The 20,936-nt window shown below is 36.4% G+C and overlaps 1 protein-coding gene across 5 annotated transcripts in view; it reads left to right on the forward strand.

Annotated features, from left to right (window-relative positions):
• Positions 1-20,936, forward strand: part of WNK1 (WNK lysine deficient protein kinase 1) — a 163,113-nt gene that overhangs the window by 84,892 nt on the left and 57,285 nt on the right. For all 5 annotated transcript variants that reach the window (XM_064284758.1, XM_064284759.1, XM_064284760.1 and 2 more), the window contains exon 5: positions 19,984-20,072. In XM_064284758.1, coding sequence (XP_064140828.1) covers positions 19,984-20,072 — 89 coding nt within the window. The remainder of the gene's footprint in view (positions 1-19,983; positions 20,073-20,936) is intronic.

Genomic DNA, 20,936 nt, shown 5'->3' on the forward strand with positions numbered 1-20,936 from the left:
GCTTTAAAACAGCTCTGAAAATTTGTGGGCAGTCTCTTTTCTGTTAAGAGTTGAACCAACACTTTAATTCTACAATGAAAACATAGAAGGTTTTAATGTAATAATTGTTTTTTACTGGCCATATTTATTCTTGATATTGACCTAAGAGTTAAGTGATGTCTTAAACCCAGTATTACTATTTGAGGTGATCATTCTGAGTTTTAAACATAAAAATTTGTGAACCAATATCCATTATCTTCCTACAGTGCTGAATGATTTGATACCAAACACGCCAGGGAATGAAATGCACATAAGATAGCCATATTCTTAAATATTCTTTGCTGTCTGTCTGGGCCACCAGCCTTCTTTGTTGGTGTTGCAGTATTCCTAATTTGGAACATGGTATGTTTCATTATGTACTAGCAGACAAAGACTCAGCTGCTATAGAGATGCTATGACTAGGTGTTGACTGGGCTGCCGCCATTGTCTAGTGGTCAGTGTCTCTGATTAATCTCATGAATTCAGCTCCTGATTATTTCTCTAAACAAATAAAGGTCGATGCTTAAAACATGTCAGGATAGTTTTTTTTATGTCAAATGAAGTATAAAAACAACTCTGCTGTTTAAAGTAATAAAGCTATAAATTATTTGTAGTGTCAGTTTTTTAAATGCAGATTGTATGGGTGACCTGTATTAAATTTTCTCTGTGTTCCATACCTAACACAACAAATAAGATTAACTGGTTAAAAATGATGACTGTGTAAGATGGATAGGTGAAAAAGACAGCTAAATCTTACACTGATTTAAAAAGTTGCTCAACAGAGGCTTGGGACTAAAAACAGGGTAGTTCAGAGAGAGAATCAGATGAAGCAATGTCATAAGGTCATATAAAAAGTTATATAAACAATTTGATCAAAGTAAACAAATTATTTCAAGCCACTTTCTAATAATCAAATGTGTCTTTATTTGCAAACTAAAGCTCAGTTAAGAAGAAAATCCCCTTCTTAAAGAAGTCTTTGGTAATAAATTTAATACAACCTGGAAAGACCAATATCATTGTTTGTATATTCTTAATATACTGTTTAGCCTGTTTTCAGTTCAAAGGGTTGTTTTTTTTTTCCCCTGGATATAATTCATACACCATAAAATTCATGGTTTTAACCATTTTCAAAGTGTACAATTTAGTATATTGACAGTGTTGTGCAACCATTACCACTATCTAATTCTAAACCTTTTCTATCACTCCAAAAAGAAACCCCATACCGATTAGTAGTTAACTCCTCTCTTCCCCGTACTCCTGTCCCCAGGCAGCCACTAATCTACTTTCTGTCTCTGTGGATTTAATTTGCCAAATATGAAAATTTCATATAAATGGGATTATACGATATGTGACGTTTTACGTCTGGCTTCTTTTACTTAGTGCAGTGTTTTCAAAGTTCATCTAAGTATCAATATTTCATTTCTTTTTATGGCTGAATATACCCATCATTCATCTGTCAGTTTGTCCTTCTGTGGTGGTTTGTATGTTGCTGTGATACTGGAAGCTATGCCACCAGTATTTCAAATACCAGCGGGGTCACCCATGGTGGACAGGTTTCAGCAGAACTTCCATACTAAGACAGACTAGGAAGAAGGACCTGGTGGTCTACTTCTGAAAAAATTGACCAATGAAAACCTTATGAATAGTAGTGGAACATTGTCTGTTTTAGTGCTGGAAGATGAGCTTCTTAGGTTGGAACATATTCAGAATATGACTGGGGAAGGCAGCCTCCTCAAAGTAGAGTCTACCTTAAATGGCATGGGTGGACTAAAGCTTTCAGGACCTTCATTTTCTGAAGTGACACAGCTCAGAATGAGAAGAAACAGCTGCAAACATCCATTAATAATCAGATTGTGGAATGTACAAAGCATGAATCTAAGAAAATGGGAAATCATCAAAAATGAAATGGAATACATAAAGATTGATATCTTAGGCATTAGTGAGCTGAAATGGACTGTTATTGGCCATTTTGAATCAGACAGTCACGTGGTCTATTATGCTGGGAATGACAAATTGAAGGGGAATGGTATCACATTCATCCTCAAAAAGAACATTTCAAGATCAGTCTTAAAGTACAGTACTCTCAATGATAGGATGATATCCATATGCCTACAAGGAAGATCAGTTAATATGACTGTTACTCAAATTTACCCACCAACCGCTCATGCCAAAGATGAAGAAATTGAAGATTTTTACTAACTTCTGCAGTCTGAAATTGATCAGACATGCAATCAAGATGCATTGATAATTCCTGGTGATTGGAATGTGAAAGTTGGAAACAAAGAAGAATCAGTAGTTTTGAAAATATGACCTTGGTGACACAAACTACGCCAGAGAACACATGACAGAATGTCGCAAGACCAACAACTTATTCATTGGAAGTGCCTTTTCAACAACAAATGGTGACTATACACATGGACCTTGCTGAATGGAATACACAAGAATCAAATCAGCTACACCTGTGGAAAGAGGCAATGTAGGAGCTCAATATCATCAGTCAGAACAAGGCCAGGGGCCAGCTGTGAAACAGACCATCTATTGCTCATATGGAAGTTCAAGTTGAAGCTAAAGAGAATAGAAACAAGTCCATGAGAGCCAAAGTACAACCTTGAGGATATCCCCCCTGAATTTACAGATCATCTTAAGAATAGATTTGTTCAAACACAAATGACTGAAGACCAGACAGGTTGTGGGCTATCAAGGACATCATACATGAAGAAAGCAAAAGGTTGTTAAAAAGGTAGGAGAAAAAAGAAAAAAATGCATGTCAGAAGAAACTCACACTTGCTCTTGAAGTTAGAGTAGCTAAAGCAAAAGGAAGAAATGATGAAGTAAAAGAGCTAAACAGAAGATTTCAAAGGGCAGCTTGAGAAGACAAAGTATTGTAATGAGATGTACAAAGACCTGGAGTTAGAAAACCAAAAGGGAAGAACATGCTTAGCATTTCTCAAGCTGAAAGAACTGAAGAAAAATTCAAGTCTTGAGTTCCAATATTGAGGGATTCTGTGGGCAAAATATTGGACAACACAGAAAGCATCAAAAGAAGGTGGAAGGAATACACAGAGTCACTGTACTAAAACAAACTTGTTGATGTTCAAACACTTCAGGAGGTAGAATATGATCATGAACCGATGCTATTGAAGGAAGAATTCGAAGCTACACTGAAGGCATTGGTGAAAAACAGTGCTCCAGGAATTGATGGAATACCAATTCAGATGTTTCAACAAAGGAATGCAGCACAGGAAGTGCTCAGTTATCTATGCCAAAAAAATTGGAAGACAGCTACCTGGCCACCTAACTGGAAGAGATTCATATTTGTGTCCATTCCAAAGATGATCCAAGAAATGCGGAAATTATCGAGCAATATCATTAATATCACATGCAAGTAAAATTTTGCTGAAGGTCATTCAAAAATGGTTGCAGCAGTATATCAACAGGGAACTGTCAGAAATTCAAGCCAGATTCACAAGAGGGTATGGATTGAGACATATCGTTGCTGATGTCAGATGAATCTTAGCTGAAAGCAGAGAACTGCGCAGAGATGTTTACCTGTGTTTTATTGACTATGCAATTACATTTGACTGTGTGGATCATAACTAATTATGGATAACATTGAGAAGATTGGGAATTCTGAAACATTTGGTTGCACTCATGAAGAACCTGTATATAGATCAAGAGGAAGTCGTTCAAAGACAACAAGGGGATACTGCGTGGTTCAAAGTCAGGAAAGGTATGCATCAGGGTTGTATCCTTTCACCATACTTACTCAGTCTGTACAGTGAGCACATAATTTGAGAAGCTGAACTATATGAAGAATGGGGCATCAGGATTGGAAGAAGACTCATTAACAACCTGCATTATATGGATGACACAACCTTGCTTGCTGAAAGTGAAATGGATATGAAGCATTTACTGATGAAAATCAGAGACTACAGCCTTCAGTAGGGATTATACCACAATATAAAGAAAAATAAAAATCCACACAACTGGACCAATAAACAACATTGTGATAAATGGAAAAAAGATTGAAGTTGTCAAGGATTTCATTTTACTTCAATTAACAATCAACGCCCATGGAAGCAGCAGTCAAGAAATCAAATGATGCGTTGCATTGAGCAAAACTAGTGCAAAAGACCTCTTTCAGATGTTAAAAAGCGGAGATCTCACTTTGAGGACTAAGGTACACCTGCCCCAAGCCATGATATTTTCAGTTGCCTCATATGTGTGCATAAGCTGGACAATGAATAAGGAAGACCAAAGAAGAATTGATGCCCTTGAGTTATTGTGTTGGCTAAGAGTATCGAATGTACAGTGGACTGCCAGAAGAACAAGCAGATTTGTCTTGGAAGAAGTACAGCCAAGATGCTTCTTAGAAGCGAGGATGGTGAGACTTCACCTCACATACTTTGGACATGTTATCAGGAGGGACCATTCCATGAAGAAAGACGTAAAGCTTTGTAAAGTAGAGGGTTTCAGGGAAAAGGAAGTCCCTCATGGAGATGGATTGACACAGTAGCTCAGATGTAGCAACGATTGTGAGGATAACACCAGGACTAAGCAGTGTTTTGTTCTGTTGTGCATAGGGTCACTATGAGTCAGAACCGACTTGACGGCACCTAACAACAACATGGGTATACCATATTTTGTTATGTTCAACAAGTTTTATTTCCCTTTAGTTGTGTACTTTCTTCCTCCTTTTCTCATTGCTAAAATATTTAAACCCACTGTTGTTGTCTCTAGCTGCTGTGCCGTTGGCCCCTGACTCTTTTCACCCCCATGCACAATGGAACAAAATGTTGCATGATCCTGCACCGTTCTTGTGGATCGGACCATTGAGATTTATAGGGTTTTCATTGGCTGATTTATGAAAGTAGATCACCAGGCCTTCCTAGTCCATCTTAGTTCTCCCAAAACCTGTCCAACATCATCTGTTGTTAGGTGCCACTGAGTTGGTTCCGGCTCATAGTGACCCCATGTTCAACGGAATGAAACACTGTCCAGTCCTGTGCCATCCTTATCATCATTGATATCCTTGAGCCCATTGTTGTAGCCATTGTGTCATTCTGTCTTGTTGAGGGTCTTCCTCTTTTTCACCGACAGCCTTCTACCAAGCATGATATCCTTCTCCAGGAACTGGTCCCTCCAAAGTATGTGAGGTGAAGTATCGCCATCTTTGCTTCTAAGCATTCTGGCTGTATTTCTTCCAAGACAGATTTGTTCATTTTTTTAGCAGTGCATGGTATATTCAATATCATCTGTACCCAACTCTTAATCTGGAGAGGAGTTGGGAACAGGAAGGTAAAGTTTATAGTGTCTTAAAAGATTTTGTCCTAGAGCCTGCTTTATTAAATTTTTGTTTCTCTTTATTGTGTTTGTAACGGGGAGCATGGCACATGCTAGGCGCTTGGTGATATTTTGAAGAAAAAATGATTCGATAAAAGGAATCACAAATACAGTCAGATTTATACACTGTGTAAATTTTAGGAGAGTTTTATTTGCCCTGTGAAAGAGGAGTGAAATATAAGATGACCTCTGAAATATTAACAAAATTACCCTACTAAAATGAAATTAAGTAGTGGCAAGTAGAAACTGATACACATATAAAAGGAATCATTTTATAGGATGAGAAAAACTGGCTACAAATATAGCAGAAAATAGTAACTTTGGTAAATAAAAGGAGCCACAGTTGCAGGACTAGAAAGGCAGTCATGTAGTCACATGCTGTTCTATAGAGTCCCAAATCTCATAGTTGTAATTTCTGAACAACTAGTTTAAGTAACTTTCCATTATATGGCTAGGTCTGTGCTCTGTTAGGAGTCCCTGGGCAGCGCAAATGATTTAAGTTCTTGACTGCTAACTTGGCAGCTGAACACACTCAGAGGTGCTCCAAAAGAAAGGCCTGACAATCTGGTTTTGAAAGGTCACAGCCTTGAAAACCCTGTGGAGCACAGTTCTACTCCGCAACTCATGGATTTTTTTTGTGTTATGTCAAAGTGTTTCCTCCTAACTTTTACCCCACTTTGTTCTCTTGAGAGTTCATAGGGCTAACCAAATCATAATTACACTTAGTGGTCCTTCAGGTATTTCAGGACAATGGTCCTAATGTCATTTAAACCTTTCTTATTGAGGCCCATCATGCTGAATTTTATCAACTATATTTTTTAACACTTCTTAGGAGAAGAAGCTTACATACATAATTAGAAGAGGGAAATGCTTAGCAATTATTTTCTTGATCTAGAGGAGATTAAGTAGAAAGGAAAGGAAAATTGTAGTTGGGTATAAAGAACTTGACAAGATTATAAAACATTGCAAAGGCCTACTGGTCGAGGTTTCAGATTCTGTCCAGCAAGTTCTTTTGAGAAGAGAATGAATAAGAGCTGGTGGATCCATCTGAATGATTCATTTAGAGTTGTGGTTCTCAGACTCTTGGTATCAAGACCCCATTACACTCTTAAAAATCACTGAGGCCCCCAAAGAGCTTTTGTTTACTTGTGTTATATCTATTGATTTTGCCATATTAGAAATTAAAGCAGAAATTTTAGAAGTATTTATTAATTAAAAAATAACTTCTTCAGAACAAAAATTTTTCGAGAAGAGCAGCATTTTTATATATTTGCACATTTCTTAAATGTTTGATCTACTAGAAAAAAAAGGCCACATATTCTCATATCTGCTGCATTTAGTCTGTTGAAATATGTTGTTTTGGTTGAGGTGTATGACGAAAATCTGGTCTCATGGAGATATGTAGTTGGAAATGAGAGTAAGTCACAGACTCCTTGGAAGGATCTTGAAGACACTCAGGCGTCTTCGTACTACATTTTGAGAACCACCATTTTAGGTCTTCGCTATGCAAAGTGTAGTCCATAACCATGGTCACGGGGAACATCTAGCTCAGTTGGTGTAACATAGTTTATAAAGAAAATATTCTACATTCTACTTCGATGAGTAGTGTCTAGGGTCTTAAAAGCGTGCGAGCAGCCGTCTAGGATACTCCACTGGTCTCACCCCGTTGGGAGCAAGGGAGAATGAAGAAAACTAAAAATACAAGGAAAAGATTAGTCCAAAGGGCCAGTGGACCACAACTACCACAGCCTTCTCCAGACTGAGGCCAGTACAACTAGATTGTGCCTGGCTACCACCGACTGCTCTGGCAGGGATCACAATAGAGGGTCCTGGACGGAGCTGGAGAAAAATGTAGAACAAAATTCTAACTCACAAAAAAAAGACCAGACTTACTGGCCTCACAGAGCTGAGTAATGAAGTCATTCCTGAGGTTCACCCTTCATCCAAAGATTAGACAGATCCATAAAACAGAAGGAGACTAAAGGGTCACTCCAGCCCAGAGGCAAGGATGAGAAGGGGACAGGAAAGCTGGTAATAAGAGACCCCAAGGTCGAGAAGGGAGAGTGTTGACATGTCCTGGGGTTGTTAACCAGTGTCATAAAACAATATGTGTACTGTTTAATGAGAAACTAGTTTGTTCTATAAACCTTCATCTAAAGTCCAAAAAAAAAAAAAAAAAAAAAAGGCATAGTCCCCAGACCAGCCATATCTGCATCTCAGAGCAACGCATCAGAGCACTTGTTAAAAAAATGTAAGGTTTTGGCCCTATCCCAGACCTGTTGAATCAAAGTCTGCATTTAACAAGATTCATATGCCCATTAAAGTTTGAGAAGCATGAGCTGGACCAGTGATCCCTTCTGGTCCCTTCCAGTTCTGTGTGCCTTATTTTTGGTTAGATAAATAAAAAATAGGCTAGGTAATAAAACACCAAAATGTTATTTGAATAAATTACTATTCCATCATTCATAGAACTTTTTTTTTTTTTTAACTAGCATTGGTGTTGTTATTGTTAGTTGCCATTGAGTCAATTACAATTCGTAGCAACCCCATTTGTGCAGAGTAGTGTTTTCAAGGCTGTGACCTTTTGGAAGCACATTACCAGGCCTTTCTTATGAAGTGCCTCTTGGTGTGTTTGAACCACTAACTTTTTGGTTAGTTGTTGAGTGCTTAACCTTTTGTGCCAGCCAGGGACTCCTTTACTAGCATTGTAAGTATCCAGATTGACTTAGAAATTTAACCTTATATAATTTCATTTATTTTCTGCATTATTCTGGAGTTGCTTTCTTAAAAAACGCAAAATAACAAGGCATTCTGTAGAAAAGATGGAATAAAAAGCTTGAGAAGTTCATTGGATCTGTGTTACATCCTTAAGTTTCTGAGGATATTTCAGGTGGCAGTCACGTGTGCCTTATTTTTCCTCTAAACTGTGAAAATTTGTTCTTTGTGATTTACAGTCCATTATTGTTCACTGTCAAATACTATACTCCTTGTCTGGGAAATGCTATCTTGATATCGGCAATATCCATTCCTATCTTCTGGCTTCCAGTCAAGAATCAAAAGGGCTTTGTTCTTTGTTATATTGTTACTTTTCTAAAGTTTCCCATTTAGGGTGCTTAGATAAATGTAAGGTATTTAAATACATGTCTAGATGATACAGTGATTGATATAATTATGTAAGCAATCGTGATGACCCTGTTTTGAAATAAGCCTTGAAGAATTGTATTTCCTCTTAAGTCAGCCTGGAATGTCTGTAATAGCTCAGGTCTAAAGAGCACAGAACTCTAGTCATTTGAGCCATGTGCTGTAGTTCTTGTTTTCTTTTTAATTTAATAATTATTCACTTATTTAACAACTATTAATTATGTATCTTTTATGTGTCGGGTTGTGGATATAGCAGTGAGCAAGATACATGCTTCAGTGTCCTCCCAGAGCTTTCACAATCTTATGGGGAAGGTTGAAGCAATAGTTACATTAGGGTGATGCAGGTGGATGTTATAGATGTGAATAAAAACCCATAGAAGGTTTTAATCTTCTTGAGAGAGTCAAAGGTAATCTTCCTGAGGAAGTATGTTTAAGCTATGACCTTTATTGACTTGGTATGCCAGGGATGCTGAGAGTCAACTCAGTCTGAAGCAATGAGCCAGTAGCCTCATTCCTCTAGCGCTCCTTACCTAGGATACTTGGAAGAAAGTCCTTCCTTTTTTTATGTTCCCAGCATACTCTACTTCTGTTTTAGTAATTATTAGAATGATATTAACTATCCCCCCTCCACTAGAAGTGAGCCTGTCAGTGACAGTTTTCTTCTTTCCCCCCCCTTTTTTTTTCTTTTCTTACAGATCAGTTCATTACTACATGTCTGACCCTGCAGTGGTACACTGCCATGTAATAATAGATGATGCAGTGCCAGACATTGCATTAAACACTTGGTATATATTATGTAACTTATTTCTTCCAAAACCCTGCCAGATAAATACTGCAATTATTTACGCATTTAAATAAATAGTCTGAAGCCCAGAATAGTTAGCTCAAGATTACACACCTAGAAAACCCCAGAACCCCTGATTATATCAAAATGCCATACTGAATCCATAAATGTTTTATTGCAATGTCAATATGTGACCTGAGGGCATTTTAACCTTTCTGTGTAAGTGCCCATGTGAGGGCGTAAACATTTTAAACTACTAGAGTATGGTTTAATGTTATGTTCTGTAGTGCACTGATAAACTCTGTGTCATTGTTGAAGCAGTCATTCAAATCTCAAGTGTAACTTTCTCAGAGGCCTTCTCTGCCCACCTTGTCTAAAACCACATTCTTAAGTATGCACACACCTTACTGCTATGTCCTTTACTGCTTTTTCTTCATAGCTTTTATACAATCTGACATATTACTGATATTTCTTGTCGTTAGGTGCCATCAAGTCGGTTCCGACTTGTGGCGACACTGTGTACAACAGAACGAAACACTGCCGAGTCCTGGGCCATCCTCAGAATCATTGTTATGCTTGAGCCCATTGTTGCAGCCAATCCATATTGTTGACGATCTTCCTCTTTTTTGCTGGCTCTCTACCAAGCATGATATCCTGCTCCAGGGACTGATCCCTCCTGATAACATGTCCGACGTGTGTGAGACGTAGTCTCGCCTTCCTTTCTTCTGAGGAGCATACTGGTTGTACTTCTTCCAAGACAGATTTGTTCATTCTTCTGGCAAACCAGAAGATACTAGATACTGATACTAGATATCTGTACCTCAGTTGGAATACTTGGTCTGTGGTTTGGGGATTTTATTTTTCTTCTTTGCTGTATTTGCAGTGCTTAGGGACTGGCAAGCAAGAGACATTCGGTCATTATTTGTGAAATGTACATATAAATACAGGAACTGTAGTGGGTGAAACAATTCTATGTTGCCTATGCAGGTAATGGGCCTTGGAGTTTGGGACAGCTTGGGTTCAAATCCCAGCAATGTTGTTTTCTAGCTGTGAGACCTTGGGTGAGTTATTTAACTTCTCTGAGCCTAAGGTGTTTGCAAGGATTCAATGAGAAATGCACGTAAAACATTGCAAAGTGCCTAAAACACAGTTCTCAGTCAGTACTTGTTAGTGCCATTATTATCATTAACCTCATTATGACATGCTGCGTAATAAAATAAGTTGTCTCTTTTTCTATTCTTTTAACCAGTGACATTCAGCAAATTGCAATAATTGAAATGTGTTTAATAAATTTAACATAGTCAAGTTTTAAATGGAAGAGGGTAAGCTAGCATTTATTTGCAATCTTCTTGAAATCACTTTGCAAAACTCTTTACATATACTTTGTTATTTTAATCTTTTGAATCTTGTTACGTAGATAATATCTTCATTTCACAAATAAGAAGATAGGCTCAGAGATTAAGCATTTTGCTCAGGGACACAGAAGAAAATAGTAGTAGAGTCAGAAATCAAGTGTCTCTAAGATGATACTAATTCAAACCTTAAAATTTTTTCCATTTCCTGTTTTTTTTTTTAAACCTTTTTTCTAGGCCTCAAGGAAAAAAATTGGAGAGTATAATAAAGTTAGGGCGTATGTGTAGCATAAGACTGGTATCACAGGTTTGAGGCCTGTGTACACGTTCATGCACCCTGTTATTAAGGGAGAAATCTTAGTTGCATATTCTGTTTGTGATCTTGACCCAGTTATTTTGAAAATTTATAATATTGGTAACAAGAAGATCCAAGTAAGAGTAGTAATATACTTAACCCAACTCTTGGCTGCTATAAAAGGATAAAAACTACATCAAGCAGTGGCATCAACTTTTTATATGAAGGACTATGCATTTGAGGTTGGAGCAATACACAAGCTTTCATGTATCCAGGAAGTAATGAGCCTTGGGGGATCGAGGTAAACTAATTTCCTTTGATAGAGCTAGCTGGGTTTGGTAGGGAGTTTGAAGAGGCTTGTTTTCCAATGGGATCATAAGGCATGTTCAAATTCCTGTAAACTAATGGTTCATACCAGTAAGAATCTGGCTGAATCCAGCCCCATAACAACCAAGTTAAATATAATTGGGTTTTTAAATTACTTTGTTTGTGTAATTTGACTTTGTCACTGATTCCTTTAGCCTTTGGGCTGTAAGGTTTGAACATTTTGTCTGGAAATAAAAAGAATTAAAGCAGTTAGGTTAAAATTCCTTTAGTTTTTATATAACAGGTTACAGCTCACCCTACTCTTTCACAGAAACAAGTGAGACTGATTCCTGATTAGATAGGGCTTGAAAAGTCAAAAACTTCGTATTTATTTCTTTAGCAGTTGAAATTTTTTGTGCTGTCAGAGATTTATCCACTGGAATTAGCTGAAAGTTTTGTTTTGTTTTGATAAATTTTATTCTTGCGTCTACCCAACAAGTTTAAATTAAAAATATAAATGAAAACTTTACGATTTGTAGGGCTGTATTTTAAACTTTTGCATGAGTTTCAAAGACATTTCATTGTTCTGTTATGATTTCATTAAGATTAAAGGTGATAGTTATGGTTGTCATTCCCAATTTTTAGGTGCTAAAAAGCAGTTATGAAATCCATATGTCAATTTCTCAGAATATTGAACTATACCATAATTCACAAGGAGGTAGACTATGGAGTAAAAACTGAGGATGTAGAAAGGTGGTCTTTATATTTACGTACGTTTTACTAGTACTGATTTTCCTTGTATCTTATAAATAAAATACATGCTAAATGGCAAACAATTATTATAGATATTTTGTGATTGCTGGCTTCTCATAATGAACTATATATGATTTGAGGTATACAATGAAGGAAGCATAGGAGTCAGTTGGCTAAAAAGGGGGGGAGGAGAAAGAGTATTCTTGTCGGTGGAAAAACGCATTAAGCATTTGGTGAACAAGTAACCACCTTGGACTTATTTGGAGAGATTAGGGTAGAGAAATAGGTAGAAATTGAATTGTAAAAACTTTTCACACCAGAGTAATTAAATTAAAAGTATAGTAACATTGGACTGAACTTTGGGAAATCTGGATTCATTACCCACTGGAATATAGACTTACTTATTCTAGGTGCTGAATATATAGCAGTAAACTGTGCCTGGTGGTACAGTGGTTAAAAGCCATGGCTGCTAATGAAAAAAAAGGTCAACAGTTCACATCCACCAGCCACTCCTTGGAAACCATATGGGGCAGTTCTACTCTGTCCTGTAGGGTTGCTATGAGTTGGAATCAATTTGACGGCAATGAGTTGGTTTGTACTAGACTAGACGCTCCATAGATACCAGTTGAATTAAAGAATGCTAGTTTTGAACATGGGCCACAATTTTTTCATTTCAACAAGGAAGGAGTCTCTCTCAGATTCTTTCTAGATCTGTGATCCTATTACCATCTTGTAGAGAACTGTTAACCATTTTTGAGTGGGGCAGTGTGAGTTAAATGATGTCAAATGATTGGAGATGGTTACATGAAGTCGAATGGTTGAACTGGCCACAATATAAAAAATGAATTGTAGAGAATGGAGACAGTGAGGCCCATCTTAAATTGGTCTAAGCTTAAAGAGGTGAAGTGTTGATAATCTGAACTCTGGTGGTCACAATAATAATGCAAAGAAGCAATGATTTTAAGAGATAAGAAAGAAGCTAGTAGAAATTCATTTTGCCTGGCCAGAGATCTTTGGCTATTGGAGGAACAATAGAAGTAATAGCAGTAGAACAGTTTACCAGCTGCTTTAAACATTTAATTTTGTTTAACGAGCTCATAGAGCATATTAGTACTTAAATGTTGTGGGAGAAGAAGCATTTAAGAATGACAGAGGTTTCTATTCTGAGTCGTGGAAATAATGATGATACCATTGAAAAAAAATGGGGAAATCCCAAGAAGTGCACTAACTTTGAGAGAAAGATGAATTAGAGTTTAGTCATGGTAACAGTTATCTTTGGGGAATGGCATTTTTATTGTATATAGGCAATCCACAGGTTAGGAACATTCAGTTTACATACAACCTGTAGTTACAGACCAACCTCCATAAAGCCTATTATATTAAAAATTTGAGGTACATACGGTGGTTCTTAATAACAAACAGGCACTACTTTTGCAAAATGCACCAAAAAATTATTATTATTATTACTGTATTATGTTAAAGATATCTTAGGGTATCTGGAAGTGTTTCTTTAACGTTACACTATATACTAAGGTAAACATTTGACTAAGAGACTTTAGATACAAACCATATCTGACTCTTCCAACTTACATACAAATTCAACTTAAAGGTAAATTTACGAGCAGAGCTTGTTCCTAATCCAGGGACTGCCTGTGTATTAAAAACTCTTACTTTGATTTATAGAAAAGGATCTTTTTATAGAGTCTAGTTATTTGTGCCTACATCATACCTTTGTCCATAAAAACTACTTAATTTTTGTTTTGTTTGTTTTTGCTCACTAGAGTTAAAAACCTCCACACATCTGTAGATGAACTTTATGAAGCAAGAAACAAGGCACCTGTTTTTCTAGCTTTGCTCCCTAACCGTGTCTTATGCAGGTTTGCTCAAACACTTAAGTTAAAGGTAATGCTAGACCACATTGCTGCATTTCTGACCAAACACCTGATACTTTAGACTGCCTACTTAGAAGTGTTGAATTGTGTTGAGCCAGTCAATGATAAATACTTTGAGATTGACCATTAGAATTAGTACTTATTTCTAGCCTTCAGAGCAGAAGTATTTTTACCAAATAGCTTCCAAACCGTTATCTTATGCTGCATTGAATAATTGAATCCTTAGTTAGTCTCCACTATCTTGAAGGGGGAAATTCAGATTTACCAAATTAAAGGAATAGGACTTTATTCTGTTAACCCGTTGTAACAATGCAATGAGCAATTCTTTTTCTACCATCTATTTTTTTTTTATATTCACAATGCCATGAAGAAAAACATACTCCTTAATCATCAGAATCAAAGTAGTTGTTATTTGGGTCCCTGATATCTTCCTGGCAAATGGAAATATCTTTAGGTAGATATGCATGTTGAGGCTTTTAATACAAGGGAGAACGGGAAGAATAAATTCTTACTGTTTTTGTATACTAATCACAGCAGTTTGTTTTTTAAAATGTGTGAGAGAGTGGTTAAGACATAGCTTAACATTACCACTTGTTAAATTAGGCAAGCAAAGAAACTATTATGCCCTTCTTTTCAAGTCAGTTTAAGGGTTATTGTCAAGGTCACACAGACTAATGTAAAAGAGGTTGAACTGAGAATGCAACTCCAGTTTTTTGATTCCTTGTTCCCTGTTTTTTTGGCTACATTATTCTGAGTTTACACTTTGGACACTCAATCCCCTTTTTCTTTTAAAAGCACAGTTTCAACATGATTAGGGGTAAGAGGATGTTTAGATAAATGAATTTCTAGTATACATACAGTTAAGCCTCCAGGATAGGTTTTGATGTCAAGGAGGCTGAACCTGTGAACATAGTGGGTGGAGCTTTTGAGCACATAAAATATCTCATTTTGCCTGTCCAGGGATCTGTTGCTGATGGAGGAGAAGCAGAAAGAATAGTAGCAGAACAGTTTCCCTGCTGTTTGGCATGTAGTTTTGTTTAAAGGGCCAATCTAGAATTAAAGTAGATTGTTGGCTGATCCGAGCAAACTCATGTCTGAGAGTTGGGGAAGCATGGCTGGTGTTAAACAAGAAAGTATGCTTCAGTCTGACTTTAATCTCCGTCTTCCTTATGCTGTGGGCTAATTTACTCTGTTAATTTACAGCTTATCCATTTTCACCTTATTTTCTTCTTAACTGTAACAAGTCTGTCTTGCATTTTCTGATGGATTTTACAAAGAAAGATTTTTGCTCAGTATTTGTCATCGTAAATTCTCATTGCTGCTGCTGTCCTCAAAAGGATTGTGTACATGAGGTATGTAAGAAGTTTCCATATATACAAAAGGTATATTGTTGCCATTCGGTGATATGTATAGAAAGTTTTACTTTAAGTACTAAAATTGTTGACATCAAAATGATTTAAAAATATTTAAAGTTCTGTAGTTGACTTAATTTCTTTTTTTAGTTGCACAGAAAATGACCCAAGAACAATTGATAGAAAAGAATAAATTAAGTATTTGAGGCGATTTCTTACACTGTACTCTGTGTAAGGAGGAGGGAGGCTTTTTTCTCAATTCTGAACTGTTAGGAAAAGATTTACTTTTATCAAGAGATAGTTATATGTTACCCTAACTCATTTAAGCTTTTAAGAAGCAGATTCCAATAATTCTTAAAGAGCTGGAAAATTGAACCAGAGAATTGTCTATTATGACTCACTTTTATTTTGCCAGCAGTTTAGTTGGTTGAATCTATACTGGGCAAAATATGCATACAAAGAATTCAAAGGAAAATTCATACTCTGTTAAGTACATGTATATGATTTTGTTATTTTTTTAGTTTATGGGCTACATGTATTAGAAACATAATTTATCTTATATCAACTCTTGATGTACTTTTGAGGAGTCACAATAGTTCATTTTTTTGGATAGCGCATAAGAGTGTGTGGAAGTGGCATTTGTTTTTGTTTTAGGAAAACACAAAATTTTATATAAGCCTAAAAGCGTCTTAAATGGATATACATTAGACGTTCAAAAATTACTTCTGTTTAATGCAGAGAAATATGCTATTCCATGTCAAAAAAACATAATCTGATGGTATTGCCTAACTGTGAGTCACAAAGTAAGGCAGGAATATTTCTAGAGCCAGTGGGTTGCTGGCTGAAGGGGGGTTGTGTTACCTAGAGTAAGAGGGTTGTGTTACCTGTACTAATTAATTTTGTTCTGTGTAAGATACTAGCCCGGTTTGTCTACCTTAGCACTCTTTTATTTTTTGTAAGAATTTTTTAATCTTATTTGGAATAGGTCAGCAACACTTTACCTTTATTGGTCAGAATAGGACTAGAATAAGACCAAGAACCAAACCCATTGCCTGTGAGTCAATTCCAGCTCATAGGGACTCTACAGGACAGAGTAGAACTACCTCATAGGATTTCCAAGGAGTGACTGGTGGATTCAGACTTGCCAACTTTTTTGGTTAGCAGCCAAGCCCTTAACCATTGCACTACTAGGGCTAAATCAAGGGATAAAGAAAAAGGGTGACATAATCACATTTGGAGGATCATTGGGCTCTAAGCTGAACATCTTCTGTTGAAGTAAATGAACTAAAGTAGGATGAAATTGTTTATCATTAAAATATTTTCTGATACTTAAAATCATGTTTTAGGATAATCTAGACTTTTTTTTAATGTAAAAAATTATCAGCTATTTTCAGAATCAAGTGAGTTCTCTCATCTCAAGAAGCCTATGGTTATTTGATGAGTATATAGAAACTGTAATTGTCTTTATTTTAAACAGCTTTCTGTTAGATGTCCCAGATGATTTTTCTGTAGGTCGCTTTCAAGGTCAGTGAGGGTTCATGCTCATTCCAGACATTCTTACTTGGCCATCTTTTTTATATTCCCTTGCTCCTTTTCAAATTTACACAGAATATCTCTGCTAGGTATTTTGATAAACCTGACTTATTGGTGGTGACTGACTGGTGAAATTTCTTATGTTACGTATCGCAGCTCTTGAAATTATTTGGTATCTAAGTGGGTAGCAGTAAATAGTTGTAATCTTTTAACACCAGCTGCTAGACTAGTAAGGTGTGTCTCAGTTTTATAGGCTTCCTTGGCACCTACAATACATTTTTTTAAAGCAGCGGTGGCATGTTAATGTGTTGTATATCATTGGTATGGAATTTTCTATACCAAAGTCTTGGCTATAGATTGGGAAAACAGTAACCTAGTAGATTTAAGGTTTGTATAATGCACAGTTACTGGTTTTGCTGTCATGTCCTTGTATCTCTTTGTTCAATTAGTATTCCTATTTGTAAAGTCAAAATAGAATTATTTATTACTAAGGATAATCAAAGATTTTATTGTAGTAACTTGGGATTGACAAATACCTCATGAAAATGGGTTCATTGTGGATCTTGGTGATTAATTTCTGAAAGAATTCGTTTAGTTTTAGCCCTATGGTCGTTGGTTGCCCACGAGTTGATTCTAGCTTATGGTGACCCGTGTGTGCAGAGTAGAACTGCTCCATAGGGTTGTCAAGGCTGTGACCTTTCAGAAGCAGATCCCCAGGCCTGTCTTCTGAGACACCTCTGGGTGGATTCTAACTGCCCACTTTTCAGCTAGTAGTCATCGGAATCGACTCGACGGCACTGGGTTGGTTAGTCAAGCATTTAACTGTTTGCGCCACCCAGGGACAGTTTTAACTCTAAGTTTTATGGTTTTGGTGATTGTCATTGATCTCCAAGGTGACCTTAGGTCAGCAAATTTAATAATTCACAAAAAGCTTTCAACTTGGGTATCAAATTTGATTCCAGCTGGCCTGAATGTAGGTAGGTAAGTTGGGCAGGTATTATCCTCGTATGCTAGACAGGGAATCTTGGAGCTCAGAACTTCTACTTGCCCTATTCACGCTGAGTTCAAGTCTTCTACTGTTAAATCCTTTCATCTTTCCCATTCTAGATTGAAACAGAAGAGTTTTAACATGCTGAATGCCTGCTTTATTAACTTAATTTGTTGACTTTTACTGCCAGTAGACCGTATTCCTCTAGAATTTACATGCTTAGGGAAGAAGTAACCTTTTTCCTCCTCATATTCTTTATTCTCTTTATCTACTTTTCTGTAATATTTGGACTGTCTTTACATGCAAAGGCCAACCATGTATGAATGTTCAAGTTTACCAAGGAGAGACTTTCAGATAATTTTCTGCCAATAGTGAATGTTTTAATATATAGCATTTTAGTTCTGTCCATTAATGTTTACTTCATACAGTTTTACATGTTTATTGTAGAAAACTAAAAACAAATACAAAACAAAACCTTCAGTTTTTCCTCCTACCAGAAAACTTTGTGCGTGCTATCCATTTTTTTTCTTAAAACAATTCCTTTTTTCTTACGCCTGAGTTTGAAATACCAGCTTGCTTAATTAAAGTGGCTTTTTGCGTCAGCTGCATTTTTTTTTTTTTAGTTAGAATTACTATGTGAAGACAGACATATTGGGAAAACTTAGCTGGATTTGGAAAAATAAGAAGATTAAGAAAAATACAGATAGTGTTCCTTGTAGTCATTACTCAGATATGAACCTTTTAAATTCATAGATTTAACTCTTTAGAGTCAGCCCTGCTGCACAATCACTTGCAGTGGCAGGTCAGCCTTAGGAGTAAACTGCTCCAAATCAGGACTTTTGAATACGACCGTGAGTAATTGATGAGGGTTTTCTAACTACAACTCTGGTGTATTTAGAGCTAATGATGTATTTCATTTTGACTTAAGGAGAGATTGCATGCATTTCTGTGGCTTATCAAATTACAGGCAGTCCTTGGGTTACAAATCATTTAATGTTATGTAAATTTGCCCTAACTTTGAAACAATTGAACCAGGCCCTACTCTCAAAATTCTTCATCACAATCACCTTCACTTGCTGCACATGGCACTTTTAAATCGTTGAAAAGTCTTCCAGCCTTTTCTTGCACTAAAGTAAGGCTAAGTAAGAACCATATGCACCTGTTCCGACTTAGTTACAAATTCAGTTTAAAAACGGTAAGACAGGAACGGATCTCCTTCGTAACCTGGGTGGGGACTACCTGTATTAAAGACATGTTAAAATCTTGTTTTAACATGTCTTTGTCACTGAGACTATAGTTAGAATTTATATATATTCAGTAACTTTTTTAACACCCCTCCACTCCCTGCTTACTGTGTTTTATATGTTTATAGACTATGGTGCCACTTGGGCATCATATCATTGTAGCTACTTCAACTCGTCACATAGATGAGTTGGGAATAGATAATAAGGCTTTTTTTTTTCTCCACCCCCCTCGCAGTAATATTTTGTTGTTCTTATATCTTGTATATGTTTTCCATGTATTGCTGGAAATATTTTCAAGGAATTTACACTTTATGAAGATTCCAAACTATCCTGTGATATATGTGATACTATTATTTAGTATTATATATAATAGTGGTAATGTGTTTTCTTCTGGAATTAGAAAGCTTGTCTTTCATATAGGTCTGATATATCACTTTTTATTTTATGTCCCAAACAATCTGATCTTCAACTCTCACACCAAACCAGCCTAAATCCTTAATTCCTTCCATATTGAGTTTTTTAACAAGTACTATAACAATATAATAATGCTTGCCAAGGAAACTAAGCCTATGGATTCATGTCGGCATGTGAGTTAACTGTTCAGAATAGTTAATGCTGTGTTGATTAATGTGTTGGGGGGCAAGACTGAACAAAAGATGTTCTAATCAATTAGAACATTTAGCCTTCTTCTTAACCAATAATTTCCTTTGCCCGAAACACAGCAGAAGATGTTAATACCAGCCTGAATTTCAACATAGCCACGGCCCCACTGTGTAATTGTTGTTTGCTGTTTTCTTGTGGTGAACCAAATTCCCAGTACTCAGCTCTGACCTAGGCATGGACCAGCTTCTGCAGGCAACTCAGAGAAAAACCAGGATGGTAAAAAAGCAACCTAGTAGAAGGATTGGAGGAAATTAAAAATCAAAGTTCAAAGGTTCTACTTTCATTAATGTGTTTCTGTTACTGTTTTTATTGCTTTCAGGGGGTAAAGCCTGCTAGTTTTGACAAAGTAGCGATTCCTGAAGTGAAAGAAATTATAGAAGGATGCATTCGGCAAAACAAAGATGAAAGGTGAGTTGCTTCTTTTGACCTGGGTGTTTCTTGAACAAAAACCTAAAATGTAATGTGCTCTGAGTACAACAGTACTCAATGCAAGGTTTATTTTAATACTTTACTTGTGATCAGTTTCTCCACTTAAGCCATATAACATTTTTAAAAGTAGGGATTCTGTCCTTTGAGGTTATTCAGAGTTTATATAATGAAATGTTGTAAAAAACGTGGTTCAGTAGAGTTTAATGAAACCAGAACTCTCTTAAACGTAGTTACTAGATTCAGTGGGAACTACTACAGCATTAGCATGGTTTATAGAACTCTAATAGAATTCAGTCTCTCTCTAACACAGATCTGTTCCATAGTTTTTTCAATGAATTCAAAAGGTAAGATAAAATTTTGGCTCTTTAAAATCAACTAAATTATATAGATCTTGATTTGCTGTCATTATGCCAGAATTGAAGAAGAGCAAAACATCAAAACTCTTTTGAGTAAAAAGAGAAGACTTCACCTAAGGCTCTGGAGGAGATCTGGCTTAGTCATTTGTCCTAACAGAGGACTTTTCTCAGAGGAGTGGCAAGTATCTGATCTGCTATATAGCTGATTCATCACCACTTAGGCATGGCAATTGTTCAGTGTCTGTTTTTGAAAAATAATCTACTTTTGCCATCCCACCTGATCTCCCCAAAAAGAAAAAGTAGACCAGTCAGTACAAATATAAATTGTAAATTGAGTGTAATCTACCTCCTAAAGAATGTGAGCAATCAGGTATATCAACTAAATTAAAGAATTCAGTATCTTGACTTCTCCAGTCTCATACTCTTTTCATAGCTTTGTTGTTTGGAAAAACTTAACATTGTGATCTTTAAAGCTTTTTGGCAGAAA

Source organism: Loxodonta africana, chromosome 4 (assembly GCF_030014295.1).
Source record: "Loxodonta africana isolate mLoxAfr1 chromosome 4, mLoxAfr1.hap2, whole genome shotgun sequence".
Lineage (NCBI taxonomy): Eukaryota > Metazoa > Chordata > Mammalia > Proboscidea > Elephantidae > Loxodonta > Loxodonta africana.